Below are 24487 nucleotides of genomic sequence, written 5' to 3'. Positions count from 1 at the left end.
AACGCTTTTGAGGGGTGTTGAAGCCTCGTATGTTGATTGAACAACAGTTAAGTGTAGTCATGTTGCTCTGGGGACCTAAGAGGTCTAAAGAGGGGAGAGAAGTGTTGGCAAAGGTATGTGTAAGACGCTAGGAAATGGAAAGGGGGAGAAGTCGAGAGGGTTGGGTTCAGGTATGTAAGTAGGAAAGTAGGACTGGTAGTATGGGGAAGCAAGAAAAGAAGAGAAGAGGAGAGGATAAGAAGAAAAAAAAAAAAAAGGGATTAAGGGGGGGAAGAGAAGAGGAAAAGAAAGGAGAGGGAGTGAAGAGGAAGAGGAGAATGTGTGAAGATATATAAGTATATATCTAAGTATAGTACTCAACGGATGGGTCGGTATGGGTGAAAAGAAAAAATGTAGGGAATTTGAGAATGAGATATATTATAGATGTTTGACTGTAAGTCAAGAAGGGGGGGGTCACTAGTTTCTACTCCATCTGTATCTTTTTTAACTGCAGGGACACTTCATTATTGATCCGGGACAATGGCCTATTTTCGGGGGAGGGCTTATATTTAAGCCATTCTCTGAAAATGCTGAAAATCCCTGCTAGGGCTTATTTTTGGGGGAGGTCTTATTTTTTGGAAAAACACGGTAGTAAAGTGCAAAATGTACAACAGGAACTCCTAACAGATAGACAAGGTTACACTTCAGTATTAAGTTTATTTATGTAATAATGTTTTGCAATATCGTCCTATGTTTTAATGCAAATCTATTAAAAATGATGATTTAATAGGGTTTCTATGTTATTCCTTGTATATACCCTATACACTTATGGAATATTTTCATTAGATACTTCTGGCACGATATTTTCTTTGGTATAAGCACAATGTGTTATACAACCTCTGGCAAAAATTATGGAATCACCTGGCTCTGAGGATGTTCATTCAGTTTTTTACTTTTTGTTTAAAAAAAAAAAAAAAGTAGGTCACTTGACATGGCACAAAACTAAAGTCATTTTAAATGGCAACTTTCTGGCTTTAAGACACACTAAAACAAATCATGAAAGCATAATGTGTTAGCCAGTAACGGTTACTTTTCAAGACCAAACAGGGTGAAAAACTATGGAATCTCTCAATTATGAGGAAAAAATTATGGAATCACCCTGTAAATTTTCATTCCCAAAACTACCACCTGCATCAAATAAGATCTGCTTGTTAGTCTGCATCTAAACAGGAGTGATCACACCTTGGAGAGCTGTTGCACCAAGTGGACTGACATGAATCATGGTTCCAACACGAGAGATGTCAATTGAAACAAAGAGGATTATCAAACTCTTAAAAGAGGGTAAATCATCACGTAATGTTGCAAAAGATGTTGGTTGTTCAGTCACCTCTGTCTAAAATCTGGACCAAATACAAACCACATGGGAAGGTTGTAAAAGGCAAACATACTGGTAGACCAAGGAAGACCTCAAAGCGTCAAGACAGGAAATTTAAAGCAATAGGTCTCCAAAACAGGAAATGCACAACAAAACAAATGAGGAACGAATGGGAGGAAATTGGAGTCAATGTCTGTGACCGAACTGTAAGAAACCGCCTAAAGGAAATGGGATTTATATACAGAAAAGCTAAACAATAAAAAGATGACTGCCTGAAGAGAACATATAAATTTCCAGTTATTGATGATATGGGGCTGCATGTCAGGTAAAGGCACTGGGGAGATGGCTGTCATTACATCTTCAATAAATGCCAAAGTTTACATTGAAAATATTGGACCTTTTTTGTTATCCCGTCAATTGAAAAGATGTTTGGGGATGATGAAATCATATATCAAGATGATAATGCATCCTGCCTTGGAGCAAAAACTGTGAAAACATTTCTTGAAAGAAGACACATAAGGTCAATGACATGGCCTGCAAATAGTCCGGATCTCAATCCAATTGAAAATCTTTGGTGGAAGTTGAAGAAAATGGACCATGACAAGGCTCCAACCGGCTGATCTGGCAACAGCAATCAGAGAAAGTTGGAGCCAGAGTGATGAAGAGTACTGTTTGTCACTCAGAGTCCATGCCTCAGAGACTGCAAGCTGTTATAAAAGCCAGAGGTGGTGCAACAAAATACTAGTGCTGTATTGGAGGGTTCTTTTGTTTGTTTGTTTTTCATGATTCCATAATTTTTTTTTCTTCATATTTGAGTGATTCCATAATTTTATATTTTTTTTCCCCGTTTGGGCTTGAAAAGTAAAAATAAAAGCAGATCACAGACATGGCACAAAACTAAACAACTGAATGAACATCCTCAGAGCCAGATGAGTCCATAATTTTTGCCAGGGGCTGTATAAGGGTTGTCCTGGGCATCGCATTCATGCATTGTGTGTTGTTGTTTTTGTTTGTTTTCCATGCCTTTTTAGATATCACTGCCATAACTAGAGAGGTTCAGAAATATCTAATTCTGTCGGAAAGGTGACACATGGTCACTTTACCGTTAAGGGGGTTATGTTGCTGACAATGCTTTCCTATTCTGTTTGGGAATTCAGAGGTGAGTGAGGTCTTGTAGTCAGGATCTCTGGCTCTAGTAGAAACTGGTTGTATGGAGCATCTTTTCTTCTGCAGAACCTATCCTGTCCTACATTAGACAGACACTCCAATGATTGACATAGAAAATGTGTAATACCTCACTTCCCCTGTGGAGGCGCTGCTGTGAATCTGAACTCGTTCCAAAGATTATAATTGGCGGTCACAGCAGGGGGTCACTTTGCAATAACCTTAGTCAAGGAGCCCTTTTCACACGTATGAAGTATATGAGAGAAAAAGAAGCTGACATTTTCTACATAATCAATATGTATCCACTATAAACGTGAGAAAACCATTTCACATGTCTGACCTGGAAGATGTATACAGCGTCTGTGACCTCCTCTCTCTCCACAGGTCACTGCGTCACCCTCACTGTACAGGACCATGGCGTCAGAGGGTTATATCGTGGTCTCAGCTCATTGCTTTATGGATCCATTCCGAAGTCTGCAGTGAGGTAAGAGGAGGGAATGAGAGGGATACAACTTGCGTCCATATAGTCTGTTGGGTGGGTACCTGACCCACTATGACCGTACATACGCTAGAATTTAATAGATTTGCCTAGGTCGGGTTTTACCCAATCAGGTGTCTTTCTTTTCCATTATTGGAAGGTCATTTTATGGCCTCTGTCCTTATGTAAAAATGTGGCTAATTTCGATGAGATCGGCCAACCATCTTATGTGGATCAGGGACTCCTGTATCTCCTACGTTTCATGTTCAGAGGATGAAGGATCCGGCTTGTCAAAAATCAGCTTAGAATCCCATTTTTTTTTTTTTTTTTTAAACAAATCCAATTGTGGAACTTATTATTCCAAATCTATTTATTTAAAATGAATTTTGTTTTGTTACAATCCCTTTTTTAACCTAGTGTCAATGTGAGATAAATAAGTTTATAGCCAACAGCCATGTAAGGCATCCATGATTTTTCTTGTACATACAAACAGACTGTTTTGGATCCAAGTTTCATCAGTGTTTGGTCAGTTTTTACCATCAGGGTTTCATTGGTGATTTTCTCATATGGGAAAAAAACAAACAAAACTTTAGGGGCACAGCTAAAAGAAAACCCAGGTTATAATTTAGTGCTTTCTCTGTGATCGTTCCTTTCAGATTCGGCACATTTGAGTTCCTCAGTAACTTTGCAAGGAGTTCCACAGGGAAATTGGATGGAAAGTCAAGTTTGCTCTGTGGTTTAGGGGCTGGTGTGTCTGAGGCGGTTCTGATCGTATGTCCGATGGAAACTATTAAGGTACGTGGTTTTGCCATGTCCATCGTAACACTCTCCATTCTCCTGTGACTATTCTTTTAGTGGTTGGGTTATTCCTACTCAGTGGCGTAACTAGAGTTTGATGGGCCCGGTGCAAAGTTCGGACCTGGGCCCCCCTCCACGTACACCGACACTTAGGGTATGGGATAACGATGCTGACACTTGGCTCTTACCCTCAGCATACAGATTTCCCATAATCTGCAATCCCTCTATGAGCACCCAGATTTCCTATGTTCTGATATCCATCTTGTCCTCGGCACCCAGCTTCCCCATGCTCTGCTATACATCATTGCCTCAGCACCCAGCTTTCCCATATCTGAGCATGGGAAAGCTGGGTGCTGAGAGAAGATGTATAGCACAGCATGGGAGAGCTGGGTGCTGAGGGAAAGAGCCCTTTTTCCTCAGCACAAAACATTCTCATCCCATGCTTGTATCTTTTGTCCCCCTTGTATGTAGTTCTCCAAATACAATAATGGCCCCTGTATAGCCTTCCATATAGTATAAAAGGTCCCACATAACCCTACATATATTAGAATGCAGCTACATAGTCCTCCATGTATTATAATGCATTTCCCATAGTTCTCCATGTATTATAATTCACCCCATAGTCCTCCATGTATAAGTAGCCCTCATAGCCCTCCTATTATTATAATGAATTTACCAAAGTTCTCCATATATTAGAATGCACCCCATAGTTCTTCATATATTCTACTGCACCACATAGTCCTCCATGTTTTATAATGCACCCCCATAGTCCATGTATAAAGTAGCCTTCATAGTCCTCCATATATTATAATGTAACCCCCATAGTCATGTGTTATAATGCAGCCCCATAATACTTTCATATTGTGTTATGCAGCCCCATACTCCTCCATGTATAATGCATCCATATAGTCCATGTACAAGGTGTCCGTCATGTTGTATAATGCAGCCCCATAGACCTCCATGTATAATGCAGGCAGCCCCATAGACCTCCATGTATAATGCAGTCAGCCCCCCATGCTCCATGTATAATGCAAGCTTCCCCCCCATGCTCCATGTATAATTCAGCCAGCCTTCCATGTATAATGCAGGCATCCCCCCCATGCTCTATGTATATAGTGCAAGCTGCCTCCATGCTCTATGTATAATGCAAGCTGCCCCCATGCTCTATGTATAATGCAAGCTGCCCCCATGCTCTATGTATAATGCAAGCTGCCCCCATGCTCTATGTATAACGCAAGCTGCCCCCATGCTCTATGTATAATGCAAGCTGCCCCCATGCTCTATGTATAACGCAAGCTGCCCCCATGCTCTATGTATAATGCAAGCTGCCCCCATGCTCTATGTATAACGCAAGCTGCCCCCATGCTCTATGTATAATGCAAGCTGCCCCCATGCTCTATGTATAACGCAAGCTGCCCCCATGCTCTATGTATAATGCAAGCTGCCCCCATGCTCTATGTATAATGCAAGCTGCCCCATGCTCCGTTTATAATGCAAGCTTCCCCCATGCTCCGTGTATAATGCAAGCTGTCCCCATGCTCCGTGTATAATGCAAGCTTCCCCCATGCTCCGTGTATAATGCAAGCTGCCCCCATGCTCCGTGTATAATGCAAGCTGCCCCCATGCTCTATGTATAACGCAAGCTGCCCCCATGCTCTATGTATAACGCAAGCTGCCCCCATGCTCTATGTATAATGCAAGCTGCCCCCATGCTCTATGTATAATGCAAGCTGCCCCCATGCTCTATGTATAATGCAAGCTGCCCCCATGCTCTATGTATAATGCAAGCTGCCCCCATGCTCTATGTATAATGCAAGCTGCCCCCATGCTCCGTTTATAATGCAAGCTGCCCCCATGCTCCGTGTATAATGCAAGCTGCCCCCATGCTCCGTGTATAATGCAAGCTGCCCCCATGCTCCGTTTATAATGCAAGCTGCCCCCATGCTCTATGTATAATGCAAGCTGCCCCCATGCTCCGTTTATAATCCAAGCTGCCCCCATGCTCCGTTTATAATGCAAGCTGCCCCCATGCTCTATGTATAACGCAAGCTGCCCCCATGCTCTATGTATAACGCAAGCTGCCCCCATGCTCTATGTATAATGCAAGCTGCCCCCATGCTCTATGTATAATGCAAGCTGCCCCCATGCTCCGTTTATAATGCAAGCTTCCCCCATGCTCAGTGTATAATGCAAGCTTCCCCCATGCTCCGTGTATAATGCAAGCTTCCCCCATGCTCCGTGTATAATGCAAGCTTCCCCCATGCTCCGTGTATAATGCAAGCTGCCCCCATGCTCCGTGTATAATGCAAGCTGCCCCCATGCTCCGTGTATAATGCAAGCTGCCCCCATGCTCTATGTATAACGCAAGCTGCCCCCATGCTCTATGTATAACGCAAGCTGCCCCCATGCTCTATGTATAATGCAAGCTGCCCCCATGCTCTATGTATAATGCAAGCTGCCCCCATGCTCTATGTATAATGCAAGCTGCCCCCATGCTCCGTGTATAATGCAAGCTGCCCCCATGCTCCGTGTATAATGCAAGCTTCCCCCATGCTCCGTGTATAATGCAAGCTGCCCCCATGCTCCGTTTATAATGCAAGCTGCCCCCATGCTCCGCTTATAATGCAAGCTGCCCCCATGCTCCGCTTATAATGCAAGCTGCCCCCATGCTCTATGTATAATGCAAGCTTCCCCCATGCTCCGTGTATAATGCAAGCTTCCCCCATGCTCCGTGTATAATGCAAGCTTCCCCCATGCTCCGTGTATAATGCAAGCTTCCCCCATGCTCCGTGTATAATGCAAGCTGCCCCCATGCTCCGTGTATAATGCAAGCTGCCCCCATGCTCCGTGTATAATGCAAGCTGCCCCCATGCTCTATGTATAACGCAAGCTGCCCCCATGCTCTATGTATAACGCAAGCTGCCCCCATGCTCTATGTATAACGCAAGCTGCCCCCATGCTCTATGTATAATGCAAGCTGCCCCCATGCTCTATGTATAATGCAAGCTGCCCCCATGCTCTATGTATAATGCAAGCTGCCCCCATGCTCTATGTATAATGCAAGCTGCCCCCATGCTCTATGTATAATGCAAGCTGCCCCCATGCTCTATGTATAATGCAAGCTGCCCCCATGCTCCGTGTATAATGCAAGCTTCCCCCATGCTCCGTGTATAATGCAAGCTGCCCCCATGCTCCGTTTATAATGCAAGCTGCCCCCATGCTCCGCTTATAATGCAAGCTGCCCCCATGCTCCGCTTATAATGCAAGCTACCCCCATGCTCTATGTATAATGCAAGCTGCCCCCATGCTCCGTGAATAATGCAAGCTGCCCCCATGCTCTATGTATAATGCAAGCTGCCCCCATGCTCCGTGTATAATGCAAGCTGCCCCCATGCTCCGTGTATAATGCAAGCTGCCCCCATGCTCCGTGTATAATGCAAGCTGCCCCCATGCTCCGTTTATAATGCAAGCTGCCCCCATGCTCCGTTTATAATGCAAGCTGCCCCCATGCTCTATGTATAATGCAAGCTGCCCCCATGCTCTATGTATAATGCAAGCTGCCCCCATGCTCCGTTTATAATGCAAGCTGCCCCCATGCTCCGCTTATAATGCAAGCTGCCCCCATGCTCCGCTTATAATGCAAGCTGCCCCCATGCTCCGTGTATAATGCAAGCTGCCCCCATGCTCCGTGTATAATGCAAGCTGCCCCCATGCTCCGTTTATAATGCAAGCTGCCCCCATGCTCTATGTATAACGCAAGCTGCCCCCATGCTCCATGTATAATGCAAGCTTCCCCCATGCTCCGTGTATAATGCAAGCTGCCCCCATGCTCCGTTTATAATGCAAGCTGCCCCCATGCTCCGCTTATAATGCAAGCTGCCCCCATGCTCCGCTTATAATGCAAGCTGCCCCCATGCTCCGCTTATAATGCAAGCTGCCCCCATGCTCTATGTATAATGCAAGCTGCCCCCATGCTCTATGTATAATGCAAGCTGCCCCCATGCTCCGTGAATAATGCAAGCTGCCCCCATGCTCTATGTATAATGCAAGCTGCCCCCATGCTCCGTTTATAATGCAAGCTGCCCCCATGCTCCGTGTATAATGCAAGCTGCCCCCATGCTCCGTGTATAATACAAGCTGCCCCCATGCTCTATGTATAACGCAAGCTGCCCCCATGCTCTATGTATAATGCAAGCTGCCCCCATGCTCTATGTATAATGCAAGCTGCCCCCATGCTCTATGTATAATGCAAGCTGCCCCCATGCTCCGTTTATAATGCAAGCTGCCCCCATGCTCCGCTTATAATGCAAGCTGCCCCCATGCTCCGCTTATAATGCAAGCTGCCCCCATGCTCCGCTTATAATGCAAGCTGCCCCCATGCTCCGTGTATAATGCAAGCTGCCCCCATGCTCCGTGTATAATGCAAGCTGCCCCCATGCTCCGTTTATAATGCAAGCTGCCCCCATGCTCTATGTATAACGCAAGCTGCCCCCATGCTCCGTGTATAATGCAAGCTGCCCCCATGCTCCGTGTATAATGCAAGCTGCCCCCATGCTCCGTTTATAATGCAAGCTTCCCCATGCTCCGTGTATAATGCAAGCTTCCCCCATGCTCCGTGTATAATGCAAGCTTCCCCCATGCTCCGTGTATAATGCAAGCTTCCCCCATGCTCCGTGTATAATGCAAGCTGCCCCCATGCTCCGTGTATAATGCAAGCTGCCCCCATGCTCCGTGTATAATGCAAGCTGCCCCCATGCTCCGTGTATAATGCAAGCTGCCCCCATGCTCCGTGTATAATGCAAGCTTCCCCCATGCTCCGTGTATAATGCAAGCTTCCCCCATGCTCCGTTTATAATGCACGTTTCCCCCATGCTCCGTGTATAATGCAAGCTGCCCCCATGCTCCGTTTATAATGCACGTTTCCCCCATGCTCCGTGTATAATGCAAGCTGCCCCCATGCTATGTTTATAATGCAAGCTGCCTCCATGCTCTATGTATAATGCAAGCTGCCTCCATGCTCCGTGTATAATGCAAGCTTCCCCCATGCTCCGTGTATAATGCAAGCTGCCCCCATGCTCCGTGTATAATGCAAGCTGCCCCCATGCTCCGTTTATAATGCAAGCTGCCCCCATGCTCCGTGTATAATGCAAGCTGCCTCCATGCTCCGTGTATAATGCAAGCTGCCCCCATGCTCCGTTTATAATGCAAGCTGCCCCCATGCTCCGTGTATAATGCAAGCTGCCCCCATGCTCCGTTTATAATGCAAGCTGCCCCCATGCTCCGTTTATAATGCAAGCTGCCCCCATGCTCCGTTTATAATGCAAGCTGCCCCCATGCTCCGTTTATAATGCAAGCTGCCCCCATGCTCCGTTTATAATGCAAGCTGCCCCCATGCTCCGTTTATAATGCAAGCTGCCCCCATGCTCCGTTTATAATGCAAGCTGCCCCCATGCTCCGTTTATAATGCAAGCTGCCCCCATGCTCCGTGTATAATGCAAGCTGCCCCCATGCTCCGTGTATAATGCAAGCTGCCCCCATGCTCCGTTTATAATGCACGTTTCCGCCATGCTCCGTGTATAATGCAAGCTGCCCCCATGCTCCGTGTATAATGCAAGCTTCCCCCATGCTCCGTGTATAATGCAAGCTTCCCCCATGCTCTGTTTATAATGCACGTTTCCCCCCATGCTCCATGTATAATGCAAGCTGCCCCATGCTCCGTTTATAATGCACGTTTCCCCCATGCTCCATGTATAATGCAAGCTGCCCCCATGCTATGTTTATAATGCAAGCTGCCTCCATGCTCTATGTATAATGCAAGCTGCCTCCATGCTCCGTGTATAATGCAAGCTGCCCCCATGCTCCGTTTATAATGCAAGCTTCCCCCATGCTCCGTTTATAATGCACGTTTCCCCCATGCTCCGTGTATAATGCAAGCTGCCCCCATGCTCCGTTTATAATGCACGTTTCCCCCATGCTCCGTGTATAATGCAAGCTGCCCCCATGCTATGTTTATAATGCAAGCTGCCTCAATGCTCTATGTATAATGTAAGCTGCCTCCATGCTCCGTGTATAATGCAAGCTGCCCCCATGCTCCGTTTATAATGCAAGCTGCCCCCATGCTCCGTGTATAATGCAAGCTGCCTCCATGCTCCGTGTATAATGCAAGCTGCCCCCATGCTCCGTTTATAATGCAAGCTGCCCCCATGCTCCGTTTATAATGCAAGCTGCCTCCATGCTCCGTGTATAATGCAGTCCCCCATGGTCTCTGGCCACCGTATACACACTGATTTAATAAAAAAAAAAAATTCTTCTAACCTCTCTCCTCCGTTCTCAGCTCTCCTCCGTTCCCCTGTTGCTGCCGTCAGCGTACTGCCGTCCTGCGCTCTGTGCTCTGAGGCACAGAGGGAGAATGATGGAGCGTGGAACTGCACTGGCGCTCCACGCTTCATTGTTCCTGTGCGCGATGACTGGGGAGGGGGGCCTGGTGCCTCTGCTAACACCGGACAGGGGGGCCCGATGTCAGTGGTGGAGGCGGCGGCACCGGGTCATATAGCGGCCGCGTGGTCTGTCCTAGATCAGCACAGCTCCTCTCACAGAAAGGAGCTGGCTGCTGATCTGCCGGGCGGCTGCGGGCCCCTAAGCTACCGGGCCCGGTCGCAGTCGCGACCTCTGCGACCGCGGTAGTTACGCCCCTGTTCCTACTGTAATTACATATGGAAATTCAACCATATTAACTATAATCATCCTTTGGGCTCTAGATAATTGTCCACCATGAAGTGTACACACACTTATCTCGTCAACGTGGATTAAATTTCTCAGGTGTTTGGTAAAATTGTAGTTTATTGATTGTCTCTAAAAATCTACAGCTCACTCCATATTTGTTTTCTTGGAGTGCTAGGATGAATATTGAATATATTCAACCAGTTGTTTCCTTGACAGGTGAAGTTCATCCATGACCAGGCCTCCTCTGCCCCCCGGTATCGGGGCTTCGTCCATGGAGTACGTGAAATTATCAGAGAGCAAGGTGGGTTCAAGTTATTAACAAGAAATGTCTGAAACTACATTCTGTCCCTTTTTATATGCAGGTATATGTTGTAGTTACACTGTGCGAATATTCTTATATTAATCTATAGTACAATTTACACTGAGACATTCATTGGAAATGTTGATCATAAATGTTAAAGTCCACGTGTCTTATTACCATACAGGGCTACGTGGGACATATCAAGGACTAACCCCCACGATATTAAAGCAAGGATCCAACCAAGCAATACGGTTCTACGTCATGACCTCCCTACGTAACTGGTACCTAGGTGAGTAATATCCCGGTAACACGTCTGATTTATCCTTAAGGGGGCTTTACACGCTAAGATATCGTTAATGTTTTGTCGTCGGGGTCAAGTTGTTAGTGACGCACATCCGGCGTCATTAACGATATTGCAGCGTGTGACACTGACCAGCGACCTTAAGCGACCTCAAAAATGATGAAAATCGTTCACCATGGAGAGGTCGTCCCAAACTCAAAAATCGGTAAGGGTTGTTTATCCAGGTGGTTCATCGCTCATGCGGCAGCACACATCGCTATGTGTGACACCGCAGGAGCGAGGAACGTCTCCTTACCTGCCGCCGGTCACAATGCGGAAGGAAGGAGGTGGGCGGGATGTTACGTCCTGCTCATCTCCACCCCTCCGCTTTGATTGGCCGGCCGCTTAGTGACGTCGCTGTGATGCCGAACGTCCCTCCCCCTTGAAGGAGGGATTGTTCGGCAGTCACAGCGACGCCGCCGACCAGGTTTGACGCTGCTGTGCCATGTGACGCTGCCGTAGCGATAATGTTCGCTACGGCAGCGATCACAAACAATCGCATGCGCGACGGAGTCGGGTACTTACAGGCTCGCTATCGCTACAAATTGCTAGCGATATCGCTACCGTGTAAAGCCCCCTTTAGTGTTGTCATCTATGTAACACATTTAACTAATCTTCACGTTGTACTGATAAAGCTCATAGCGTGATACAAGCAATGAATAAAATAAAATGATTCATAGGAAATAGACTAAAACAGAAAACTCCAAGGATGGGGGGGGGATATTTGGTGAACATTACAGGAACACCTAACAGGAGAGTGCTGAAAATGGGGGACAGTGGAGATTTTTTGTTTTCCTCAGCTACATAATGAACCTGATGGGGTTGAAGTCCAGAAACAGATGACTGATTGTGACGCTACAAATGGATGGAAAATCTTTAAAGTTTGCAAAAAAGTATTATGATTTATAATGTAATGGTATGAAGCATGGACGCATTCCGGTTATGTGACTACTGAACGTTCTCACTGAATTATGGCACGTTAGCTGTGTGTTCAACGACCTCCTGACGCCTTTGAAAATAGAGGAAATCTTGTAGAATATGAAGACTATTATGATTTTATTGTCTTCAGGGGAGACCAGACCATCTGCCACCAGACGTGTCCTCCAACATTTCACTTTCCTCCCCAATCTATCGCACATGTATGCTCAGTAGAGCCTGGCATACATGTGTACGGGGGTGCAAGGAGATGTCGGCCAGCTATTGAATATGTATGAGAACCTGTGAAGGGAATTATTTTTCTTTAAATGTCTGACTGGCTGAAAAAAAATTAGTTTTCTTAGCCAATGATTGGCTGAGGAGCATTTTTAGCCAATTTCTGGGTTGAGAATGGGACCAGAAAGCAGCAAGGATCAGGTATGTGCCGTAATGGGATCTACAGGGAATGAGGGGAGCACGATTTCTGTCTGTGAATTCATGCTGCTACCTAAATCATGGGTAGCAGGAATCGCAGCCTGGCTGCACAATTGTGGCCAGATATAATATTCTGAGATTCTGGTGTTTCAGGAGAAAATATACTTTGAAGATCTAGCCAGGGACCACGGCCGGAGAGCACTCCTCCAGTTCCGCCCTTGGCCGTCTCTTTTCGGTGCCACTGCTGGTGATTGACTGGTCCCTCCGTCACATTTATATAAGGAGAGACCAATCATTCACCCCAGGTCAGGGCTGGGAACAGCTGTCCAGGGGCGGAGCCAGACTAGTCTGTTCTTTCTCTATAGTCCCCAGCTATCTCTTCAAAGTATATCTTCTCTGAAAAACTGCAGCATCTCAGAAAATTATATATCGGCCTACAGTTGTGCTGTCAGGTTGCGTGTCAAGTTGCCCTATATGACATTTTCTTCTCCGATTTTAAAATCGGAATGATTTATTCATTTCATCCAATTTAGCGAAGAATAAGTTGATTAGGAGATGACCTCCTTATTGCGCAGTGCTGGATGTCCTGAGACTCTGCTGGGAAAGTTGGCTCCATTGCGTCACCAGTCAGTGCCCGAGGTTACTGACACCAGTTATTTTGCTTTCTTGCTATAAGATTGTCCATCCTTTGCCATTTTATTATGTGTATCTGTTCTTCTAATTTCAGGCGATGATCCCCAAAGGCCAATTAATCCTATTATCACTGGAACATTCGGTGCCATCGCTGGGGCTGCGAGCGTCTTCGGTAATACACCTCTAGATGTTATCAAGACCAGGATGCAGGTAATGCCTTTACCATCAGTGCAGATTATATTATGTTGAAATTAATTAGTTTGCAAGCACAATTTTTTTTTTTTTTTTTTTTAATTTTTTTTTTTTCATTAGAAGACCTAATCCCATGTCTTGTCGTGTTGATATTTATATATTAGTAAGGTGTTTACAGGGATGTCTGCTGGCCCACAAGATTTTGATGATTGATGGAGTTTTTATTCCCAGAAAACTAAAATCTTACCGTGCCTTTGGATGGTTCTGTAGTTTTCAGATGTGTGTTTTACATCAATTCCTTGTGGTTTGTAGTTATTGAATGGGAATTTGATTCCATACGTTGGATGGCTATGGAGTCTACCACTGGTGCATGGCTGGGAACGCGATGTTTGTGATTAGGAGTTGATGAGGATTTAGACATGGATGCTAAGCCTAAATACTCATCAAATCCGCTGACATTCTGTGCAAATGAATGGGATAAAAATAGCTGAAATATTTAAATCTACAAGAATCTCGTTATTTGCATGGATTCTGCACAAAATTTACCCCGTACAGTTATGATCTGGTTGGTTATTCCACGTGCAGATCTGCCGGATCATCTGGGCAGCAGTTACATTTCTGACTCTATCATTCATCCGCTGCAATCAGACGAGGAAGATTTCCATTCAGTGACTACAGACCGAGATCTTGAAAGTCAAAAAGAATCCGTGCACAAAGTATTAAGGGGGCTTTACACGCTGCGACATCGCTAACGATATATCGTCGGGGACACGGTGTTTGTGATGCACATCCTGCGTTGTTAGCGACATCGCAGTGTGTGACAGCTAGGAGCGACTATCAACGATCGCAAAAACGTCAAAAATCATTGACACGTTGCTCCTTTTCATAATATCATTGGTGGTGCATGCCGCTGGTTGTTCCTCGTTCCTGCGTCACACATCGCTATGTATGACACCGCAGGAACGACTAACATCTCCTTACCTGCGTCCACCGGCAATGAGGAAGGAAGGAGGTGGGCGGCGTGTTCCGGTCGCTCATCTCTGCCCCCTCCTCTGCTATTGGACGGCCACTTAGTGACTCCGCAGTGACGCTGCACGAACCTCCCCCTTAAAGGAGAGATTGTTCGGTGTCTCCAGCGACGTCGCTAAGCAGGTATGTGCGTGTTTGTTCGCTACGGCAGCGATCACCCCCATGTCGAAACAGCGACGTGGGCGGGTGCTATTGCGCACGACATCGCTAGCGATGTCGCAGCGTGTAAAGCACCCTTTAGAAAATTGCAAAATGGCGAAAATTTGCTGAGTCCAGAATGCGAGTAGCACTGATCATGGGAACGTCCCCTTAGATATACGATGAGCAAGCTTTACTTCAAATGAACATCACCTTTTGTAGTTTGTTACATTTCGGGACACTTTATATTGTCTAGCCATAGCAGCCTTTCACATGAATCCTAATTAGTACAATTTACTTGCCGTATGGTTTTCTTTGGTGTTTGGGTATTTTTAAATCAAGAATAAGAACTCCTGAAACCTAAAACCATGAATATGGAGCAAAGCCTCAATCCTGTCTGATGTAGACAATATATTTGGTTATTATTCCATTCCTATATAATGTGTTTTGTGGTCACTGTGTTGTGATTTCCAGGGATTGGAGGCTCATAAATATAAGAACACTTTAGACTGTGCAAGCCAGATACTTCGCAAAGAGGGCCCCTTGGCGTAAGTAACCGATAATTATCATTTCTTCCAAGTGTGTAATAAAATGTGGTAGCATGTCAGAAGGAAGAACATAAGTTGTCTGTTACTCATTACCCTGATGTAATTTTACCAGTACTGTACAGTACAATTAATCAATGAGTTGTGTGCATTAGATCAGATATAACTAAGCCCAATTATTATTAGTTAATTTGATTACAAGATGAGGCAGGATTAAAAACTTGCATTAAAACAACTTCTGTGCGTCTGTATAATATCCAGTCCTAGCTGCAAACTTGACAATTCCTATCGAAATTTTTATTTCAATGGCTTGCTCCATGTATTGCGCTTCTACCATTATGGCAGTGGGGGACCACAGCTCATTAGTCAGTCAATGATTTAAAGGGCCAATCTACTAAATGACTAAAAAGGTTGGAGTATCACCTCTGACTGTTAATACTTCTTTTTTTTTTTTTTTTTTTTTTTTTTTCTTTTTTCGTATTCTGCCCCTATAGATTAGTTTTCATTCTGCAATCTTCATTCCCTCATTCATTTTCAGACCCTTTTGTTATTCAGTTTGCAGACTGATCCAAGTTTCAGCTCATTCTCTTGTAGGAGCGTCGCTCTCGGTAATATAGGCTGGTTGTGAGCACTGTGTGTATGTAGGATGCGGCTGTCTTCATTACTTCAACTACTTTCTTGTATCTGGTTGTCTGTGCTGTCCTGTCTCCTCTCTTGATATCTTTTACACAGCCTCCTTCCTGCTGCTCTCTTTAACACTGAGTAAGGCCCTGTACGCATGCTGCGGATTTACCGCGGATTTGCTGCAGAAAATCTGTTTAACGTTGCTGCAGTCATTCCCAAGCAAATCCTATGGGTTTTAAAAAAAGCTGTACGCACACTGCGTTTTTTTTTTTTTTAAACAATTTTTATTTTTGTTTTACATATCATAACATAAACATGAGAGACATTAATCACAATTGGGTCATAATAACATTGTGTTCTTTTGTGTTATCTCTCTTTTAAACTATAAATCAAGACCCTTGAACTTCCCTAGCCCTCCCCCCAACCCACGCAGATAGCTTCTTTTCTGACTTTATAGAGGTGGTCCACTCCACCCCGGAAATACCAACTCCCATTCTTTATGTCTAACAGCATAGGTTCTTCTTCTTTCTAATTATCTATGGGTACTTTCAACTTTCCCAACGAGCCATTTATGTCCTCCAGTAAATACCATGTCGTTGATCTAAATGGTGTCATGTAGTTAATTATTTCTGTTTCAGTGTAATAGCGCAGCAAAAATGTTTTCCATTTTGTTTATAAATGTTTTAATTCCTTGCTCCTTACTTCGTTCTGCCTCCCGCCAGTCTAGATTGAGTAAGGCTTTAAGCTGCCCGATAATCTCGCCAAATTCAGGTAGCCGGTCATCTAACCAGTGCTTTAGGATTAGTCGTTTAACCATTAGGCATATAGAGTGAAACAAAATCGGACTAGCCCCCCCTCCCTCCATAGATTTCTCACCCTCGCCTGACTCACAGTGGAATAGGTATCTCAGTGGACTCGGAGGTATGTTTTTCTTCCACAACCTCTCCGCCATATTTCTTATGTTTTCCCATAAAGCTCTTACTGTTGGGCAGTCCCAAAGACCATGGAAAAGATCTGCATCTCTGAGCTTACATTTTGGGTAGTGTATTTTGCGTTCCCTCATTGCAGCTGACGCCGGGATGTTGAATGCTATGATTGCCCTGTGCATAATTCGGAACTGCGTATCCCTCCACACCTCGCTCAGTACACTTTTCCCTCAAGATTCTCCTTCCATCTAAAATTTGTTGTCCTATCTCCATACCTGTCCCTCCCAATTGCTGCACCCAACTTTTAAAAATTTGATCTGGCTCTTTTTGGATAAAAATCCCTTTGAACCGTCTATATAATGCTGTTATGTTTGGCTTTTCTCCCTTGGGAAGAAGAAACTCGTCCATGACATTATTACGCGTTTCTTCCTTGACCCGCACCAGTAGGGACATTACCAAACCCTTTATTTGCCCGTATTGTAGCGCCTGGTGTGCCCTCAGCCCAACATTGCGGGGTTTTTTTATACCCGCGGATTTTCCGCTGCGGAATTAATGAGTATGTCACTTTTCCACAGGTACCTACCGTTTTTGCCATAGATAATGGTAAAAACTGCGGGGACCAACTTGCAGAAAATCCGCGGTAAAAACGCGGGTGCAGGATTCTTTTAGATGGTCCATTTTTTTTCTTAAGAAAATGGCACTTTCTAGTGCGCACATAGCCTAAAGGTGGAGAGAGACGTGACTGCTTTGTAAGCCTTGAAAAGCACAGAGTTAGGTGAAAGACCTAATAAACTCTGTAGCAGCAACATTTTTCATGAAGACTATGTGGAAACTTTACATTTAGCATGCAAAAGAACAATAAAAAAAATTAAAGGGGGGAGTCCAAAGGCTAAAGAATTTTTTTTTTTTTTTTTAATATAAATCCTTCTTTTTTGCTGCAATGTAAACTAATTTCAAATATGGCTGTATTAAAAAATTCCCTTCCGCCGACTATATCTAACTACTATTTTGATTTTTATTTCTTGACCATTTCCTGTCCGATGACTTTTTTTTGTTTTAGAATCCCAATGCATGCTGGGATACTCAAACAAAGCATCATCAGGGAGCAGTGGCTGCATTCACCTACAGACTCTGCCACTTCCGTGAAATGAAGCATCATCAGTGACACTAGTTTCTGCACCTGGTCTGGTCCTTGTGCACTGTCAGTGTGATCTACATAGTGACAGCGCGCTCTGTGGTGCTGGCTCAGATCAGTAGAGCTGACAACAGATCAGTGCACATGGTCAGGATGTGATGTCAGAGTACAATGTAAAATTCAGAGACCAGCGCTGTTCTCTGCATGTCGACTGTTATTCTGACAGTGTGCTGCTCTGTTGCTGTCTTTACTTATCTGTGTTTGCCTCAGAGTGAGCTGTCACTGTGCAAATTGCGCAAAGACCAGGCCAGCTGCTGAAAAAAAGCGTCACTGATGACTCTTCATTTCAGGGAGGGGCAGAGGTTATGTCAGTGGCCAAAGCCTCTGCCCCGATGACACTTCGATTGAGAATCCCAATGCATCCCAGGATACTCAAACAGAGTGTCATCAGACAGTAAAGGGTGCTTTACACGCTGCGACATCGCTAACGATATATCGTCGGGGTCACGGTGTTTGTGATGCACATCCGGCGCCGTTAGCGACATCGCAGCGTGTGACACCTATGAGCGACCTTAAACGATCGCAAAAGAGGCAAAAATCGTTGGTCTGTGATACGTCGTTCACTTACCAAAAATCGTTGTCTGGTCAGTTGCGATGTTTGTCGTTCCTGCGGTAGCACACCAGCTTAGTGACGACGAAGGCACCTCCCCCTTGAAGGAGGGATTGTTCGGCGGTCACAGTGACGTCGCTAGAAAGGTATGTGCGTGTGACGCTGCCATAGCGATAATGTTCGCTACAGCAGCGAGAACCAAATGTCGCACGAACGACGGGGGCGGGTGCTATCGCTAGCGATGTCGCAGCGTGTAAAGCACCCTTAAGTAGGAGGGGGAAAAAAAATCAATAGTAGTTGTCATCAGGGAAGCATAGGGAATTTTTAATGCAACTGTATTATAAATTGTTAGATTGAAATGCCTTCAGACCACCCCTTTTTGTGTCTTTTAAATATGTCACACAACAAATGAGGGCCTACACTCTGTCGATCACATGACTATTGGGTCTGGAGGAAGAAGCCGCATTAGCTCCTCCTATTACTGTATAAACAGTGCTTGTTTAGTGCTGTGTAAACAATACAACGATAGGGAAGGCAGAGACGATAATGAATGGTCTCTGCCTTCTCTATGGGGAATCCTTCTGTGTCTGAAAGCCAACTCCTGCAGCTACATGATTATGTCCATCTTACACTGCTGCTCTACATTTTAGAATGTCACTGCCGAGTAGAATGTGGGTCCACCTCCGATGCTTATTATTATCTTTCTAAAATTTAATGTGCTTGATCTACTGTGGTCATGGAGCAGAGCTGCATATGCTTTACCTGTATTTGACAGGTGTCTGCAGAGCCCCGTTCTTATGATTGGACTGGGTAGGTGATAACATTCAAACCTGCGTAAACTGCTTTTATAAGAATTTATAAATTAGTATTACCTATAATACAGTGGAACCTTGGTTAACGAGAACAATCCGTTCTGGGACTGTGCTTGTTAACCAAATTACTCGTTCAGCAGAGCAAGATTTCCCATAGGAAATTATTGCAATGCAGACAATTCGTTCCACAACTAGTTAAATGTCCCATCCTGGTCCCCTATTGTGCCATTCCACAGACACACACAGACACACACAGACACGCGCATATTATATGCTCACCTTACCTTCCGTTCCATCGCCGGTCTTCTGGGACTTGCTGTTCTCCGGTGCGGGCCGTGTATCGGGTTACCATAACGACGAGGGAGGAACTTCCTGCCAGAGCGCTGACGTCAAAGGCAGACCTGCTTGCCTCTGATTGGCCACTGCGCTGGAGTGGAGTGGAGTGGAGTGGAGTGGAGTGGAGTGGAGTGGAGTGGAGTGGAGTGGAGTGGAGTGGAGTGGAGTGGAGTGGAGTGGAGTGGAGTGGAGTGGAGTGGAGTGGAGTGGAGTGGAGTGGAGTGGAGTGGAGTGGAGTGGAGTGGAGTGGAGTACTACAGGACCCAGGAGACCGGCGATGAAACTGAAGGTACACGTATTATATGCTCACCTTACCTTCCGTTCCACCGCCGGCCTCATGGTACTTGTAGTTCGCCGCGAGCACGTCGCGATGTACCCGGGAACTACAAGAACCATGAGACCGGTGGTGGAACGGAAGGTAAGGTGAGCATAATACTGTGTGTGTTTGTGTGGACTGCAAGTGCGGGTCAGAGCGCGGTGGATGGACGAAACCGGAAGTGTCTGAGGTGAGGATTTTGCTCATACAGCAAAGCTTTCTCGTAAAGCGGGTTACAAATTTACAGAAAGCTTTGCTTGTTAAGCGAAATTCTTGTTAAGTGGGTTACTCGCTAAGCAAGGTACCACTGTATAAACTATTAGAATAGATGGATCCATCTCACAACATAGATCATACCTCCTGATGGGGCAGCGTGAGCCATGTGTAAAGTGATGATCATTTCCTGCCTTTGCTTTTACCTTGAATGACCTGAACAAGATGTCTCCATATTATTGGAGCCTCCAGCTTAGTAAATCTGTATGTTTTGGTACTTATCGCAGTTGTATTTCTTGTTTAATATGAATCAAACTCCAATCTCTCTCCTCTGTAGGTTCTACAAGGGGACGGTGCCACGCTTGGGCAGAGTGTGCCTGGATGTTGCCATCGTCTTTGTCATCTATGAAGAAGTAGTTAAAGTTCTTAACAGAGTTTGGAAGACCTCCTAACATCACCCGTCACTGGGGCACCGCTCTCGGCCTTCTGGAGGGACATGTTTTCTATCTACATTTTAACCTGTTACTGTTTTTCTGGTAAATGTGCATTTAATGTCTGGATTTGCCTTAAAGCTGCCAAATACCTTGCAGTCAGTGATTGTCACACACCTTCTTGTGAATTATTTCGGCTGTATTTGCCTGGATTCTCTGCAAAACTACAATACTGTTTGTGGATCCGATGCAGTAATACAATAGAGACAGACGTCCTGGGGGGGTTTCAGGGGCCAACAGTGCAGGGAAAATACATTGCCCAGCTGTGCCTTCCCATAGATATAAAGCTGCCCATAGATATTAGATTGGAAGTGGATGGTGTAAGCTGGCATAAACTGGGTTAGAACAGCAGATATAGGGGTGGTTCTAAAAGATAAATGTCTGACAGTAGCTTTTCTTGTTCTTTCCATTGGAAATGAGCACAAAGGAAAGGTCCATTGTAGATAGTGCTCAGACAAACACTTAGGCTGGCCAAACAGAAAAAGGCATAATCTGCTTGTGAGAACTATGATTTCTTTAACATTTGATTTATCCACCCTGCAAGTGCACACTTATGCATAGGATGGGCGATAATATGCTGGCAGCTGGGGGTCCGATCAATGGGAACACTACTGATCCTGAGACCTGGGTTCTGAAAATGCCTGTACTTTGCTATCTAGGCCCATAGATAATAAGTATAGGGTTGATGCACATGCATGACTACAATCCAATCTAATGGACATGTTTTCAGGATTGGTAGGGGCCCAGCAGTCAGATCCCCAAGTTCTGTAATTAAGTGCTCACTTGGCAAATTGGGAATAACCCTTTAAGATCCATAGATACAATACCCATGACCTGATGAATGTACTTCTCTACTTTACACTGAATCGTGATCTATAAAAAAACAAATAGATGAACTCCGATGTGCAAACAGTTAAGGCCACTTTACACGCAGGGACAGTCACGAAATTCGTGACGCACATCCGGCTGCTTTAGCGATGTCGTTGCGTGTGACACCTACGTGCGATCAAAAATCGTCGTAAAAATGTGCAAAATCGTTTATCGTTGACATGCTCCCCTATTCCCAATTATCGTTGCTGCTGCAGGTACGATGTTGTTCCTCGTTCCTGCGGCAGCACACATTGCTACGTGTGACATTGCAGGAACGAGGAACCTCTCCTTACCTGCGTCCGCCCGCAATGAGGAATGAAGGAGGTGGGCGGGATGTTTGTCCCGCTCATCTCCGCCCCTCCACTTCGATTGGGCGGCCGCTTAGTGATGTCGCTGTGACGCCGAACGAACCACCCCCTTAGAAAGGCGGTGGTTCGCCGGTCACAGTGACGTCGCTAGGCAGTTAAGTAGTGTGACGGGTCAGAGCGATTTTGTGCGCAACGGGCAGCGATTTGCCCGTGACGCACAAACTATGGGTGCGGGTACGCACACTAGCATTCTCGCTAGCGAGATCGCAGCGTGTAAAGCGGCCTTAAGACCTTGGCCATTACTCCCAGTGTTCTGTGTAATACTCAACCACAGCAAATATTCAGCTTTGAAGTAATTCTCAATAGGTTCATATCAATGTGTCTTTTTGATTCTTTTGAATTTTTTTTACTTTGTTATATATTTTTTTTTTTAATCATGTAAATATATATCCTTTATATGTGACCAATACATAACGCAAACCAAACAATACGCCCCGATCTCCTAACGTTAGAAAACGTTAGAAAACTCACTAAATGTACAACCTAAAATAACCCAGCGGGTGGGGCCTGTCCCTGGCATTGCACCTCCTCGATATTCAAGTGAATGAGATGAGCCGCAGTTTTATGAACTGTCAGATCAATATGGTTGGGTATGGAGAAAAAGCAAAAAAAAAATTCTAATCCTGCATTAAAAAAAAAACCCCTAAACCATTTAAGAATGATCTCCTTTTTCATCGTGAATGCTTTGTTGTAGCGATCCTCTTGGTCTGTGGATGGAGGTTGTACAAACCTCACAAGACTCGTTCTTCCTCCATATTTGATAACATTCCTATATAACGTCAAAGAACACTGAATGTATATATGGAAACTGAGAATGGTTGTACAGACTGCAGCCAAGTGGTATCGTTGACACCGGATGATACTGGTAAAGAAGGGTCTGCAGTGCGTTCCTCCCACAGCGGTGCATGATTTACTTAGCTCTACTGGGATCTGCAGTGGATCCTCATTTACTTGAATGGAGCTACATTGCATTTCGTTACCCAGCGGTCGGCAGGGGTATTCCTGTAAATGGCACCAGTTCTGTTGCCCCTTTATTCTCTGGAGTGGTGGGAGTCCCAGAAATCAATGATAAAGTGATGCCATATCCTACCGAGAAGCAATGCTGTAAAATTGGAAGTCGCCAGTAACCATTTACAACAGAAATGCGTTAATTGAGACTAATCACCCGCTCTGTACAGTGATTTTGTAGCACACCACAATTTTATATATGTAATTTGTATGTTAAAAGGATTATTTGGTGAAAATAAGTTATTGCTATCTACAGATTAACTTACTGATCGGTGGGAATCTGACTGCTGCGCCCATCACTGATTGGCAAAACATGGTACACTTATTGTCGACTGGGCACTGTTATCCATATTAAAATGGAGCGGCTTGCATGCATGTCCGATTGCTTCTCTCTTCATTCTCTATGGGGTTGCTAGATAAAGGCACGGTGCTCAGCCGCCCCAAAGGGAATGAATTGAGTGGCGGTCAGCCATATGTATAAGCAGCTCCATTCTAATGGGGATGAAATTGCCCTATCCTGCCGCTTTGGTGCGGGTCCCAGCTGTTGGACATCCACTGATCAATAAGTTATCGCTAGTAAAGAGCGAGCTCTATCATGCTCGCAATGAGAAATTTCACGTTTGTGCGGGTTCAACTCGTGTACCAAGTCTAACGGAAGTCAATGGGGAACTTTAAGGATTTTTCCAGAAAGTCTTCCCATGAAAGTTCCCCATAGACTTCCATTAGACTTGGTACACGAGTCGAGCCCGCCCGAGTGTGTCTGCCTATTACGAGTACCAAGCGTGGTAGTGTTCGCTCATCACTAGTTATCACCTATTCTATGGATTAGTGAGAACTTTTTTTTTTTTCTCTACACCAGACAACCCCTCTAAATGTGCCGTGCTGTATTTGCATTTTGGAGGCAGCCATGTTATCGGATCTGCATTTCATTACATACCAATATCTCCTATATGGGTAATGGTTTATCCTGCAGATTTGGTTTCTGAAGGGAGGATTTTATGTTGTTGTTGTTTTTTTTTTTTTTGTTTTTTTTTATAATGATTATACCTGCAGCACCTTACTTACTCATGTTGATCTTTTCTAACTTTGTGCCATTCATGCATATTAACTATGTAACGGTGTGGCTATTATTTGCCAAATACAAAAACTCCTAAACTGATGAACACTGACTGTCTGTGCTGATTCATTTAACCATTTGTCTGTGCAAATAAACCGACCACGTGATACATGGAGGGTGATCCATAGAGAGGCGGTGTTATATTGGTACCAAAGTGAGCCATCTCCATTATTCAGCGCTCTTATTGCCGTCCCCACACCTTAGGATCACTCAGTAAACTCCATGGCCACTTGCTCTTTCATTGATAGAGGTGGGTAATGGTAATGTTCAGTCCGGGAGACCTAGTCATAGACTTCTATGAGGAGTAGGTGTATCATGTAGTATATGCTGAACATGTGGAGTACCTGATACTATGGGCTCAGCTAACAATAGCACAAAAATAAGGTAACCCTGAAGAAAATGTAAGGCCGTGTTCACATTTATGTCCATTCTGAGTGGCTGCTGCAGATTCCATTGTATGTAAGGGAGAAAATGACACTGCATGTAAAATGAAGAGTCCACATTGTAGATCAATGTGTGATGGACGTGCTTTCTAACTACGCCTCATGCAATTGTGAACAGAGGAGCCTCCCAAAAAAGACTAAAGTTGTTTTCATAGTCACTCTATGACATTGAC

At 44.9% G+C, this 24487-nt stretch overlaps 1 protein-coding gene across 1 annotated transcript in view; it reads left to right on the top strand.

Annotated features, from left to right (window-relative positions):
- The window catches only part of LOC142291097 (tricarboxylate transport protein, mitochondrial-like), a 58591-nt gene extending 34672 nt beyond the window's left edge, over positions 1–23919 (top strand). The window contains exons 3-9 of the mRNA XM_075335354.1: positions 2903–3002; positions 3653–3791; positions 10734–10818; positions 11003–11107; positions 13236–13351; positions 14975–15048; positions 20355–23919. Of these exons, the coding sequence (XP_075191469.1) occupies positions 2903–3002; positions 3653–3791; positions 10734–10818; positions 11003–11107; positions 13236–13351; positions 14975–15048; positions 20355–20469 (734 nt within the window). The 3' untranslated portion in view covers positions 20470–23919. The remainder of the gene's footprint in view (positions 1–2902; positions 3003–3652; positions 3792–10733; positions 10819–11002; positions 11108–13235; positions 13352–14974; positions 15049–20354) is intronic.
- The last annotated feature ends 568 nt before the right edge of the window (positions 23920–24487 follow it).

Source organism: Anomaloglossus baeobatrachus, chromosome 2, assembly GCF_048569485.1.
Source record: "Anomaloglossus baeobatrachus isolate aAnoBae1 chromosome 2, aAnoBae1.hap1, whole genome shotgun sequence".
Classification (NCBI taxonomy): Eukaryota; Metazoa; Chordata; class Amphibia; order Anura; family Aromobatidae; genus Anomaloglossus; species Anomaloglossus baeobatrachus.
The sequence above is the reverse complement of the archived record's forward strand: the minus strand, read 5'-3'. Positions and strand labels throughout refer to the sequence as shown.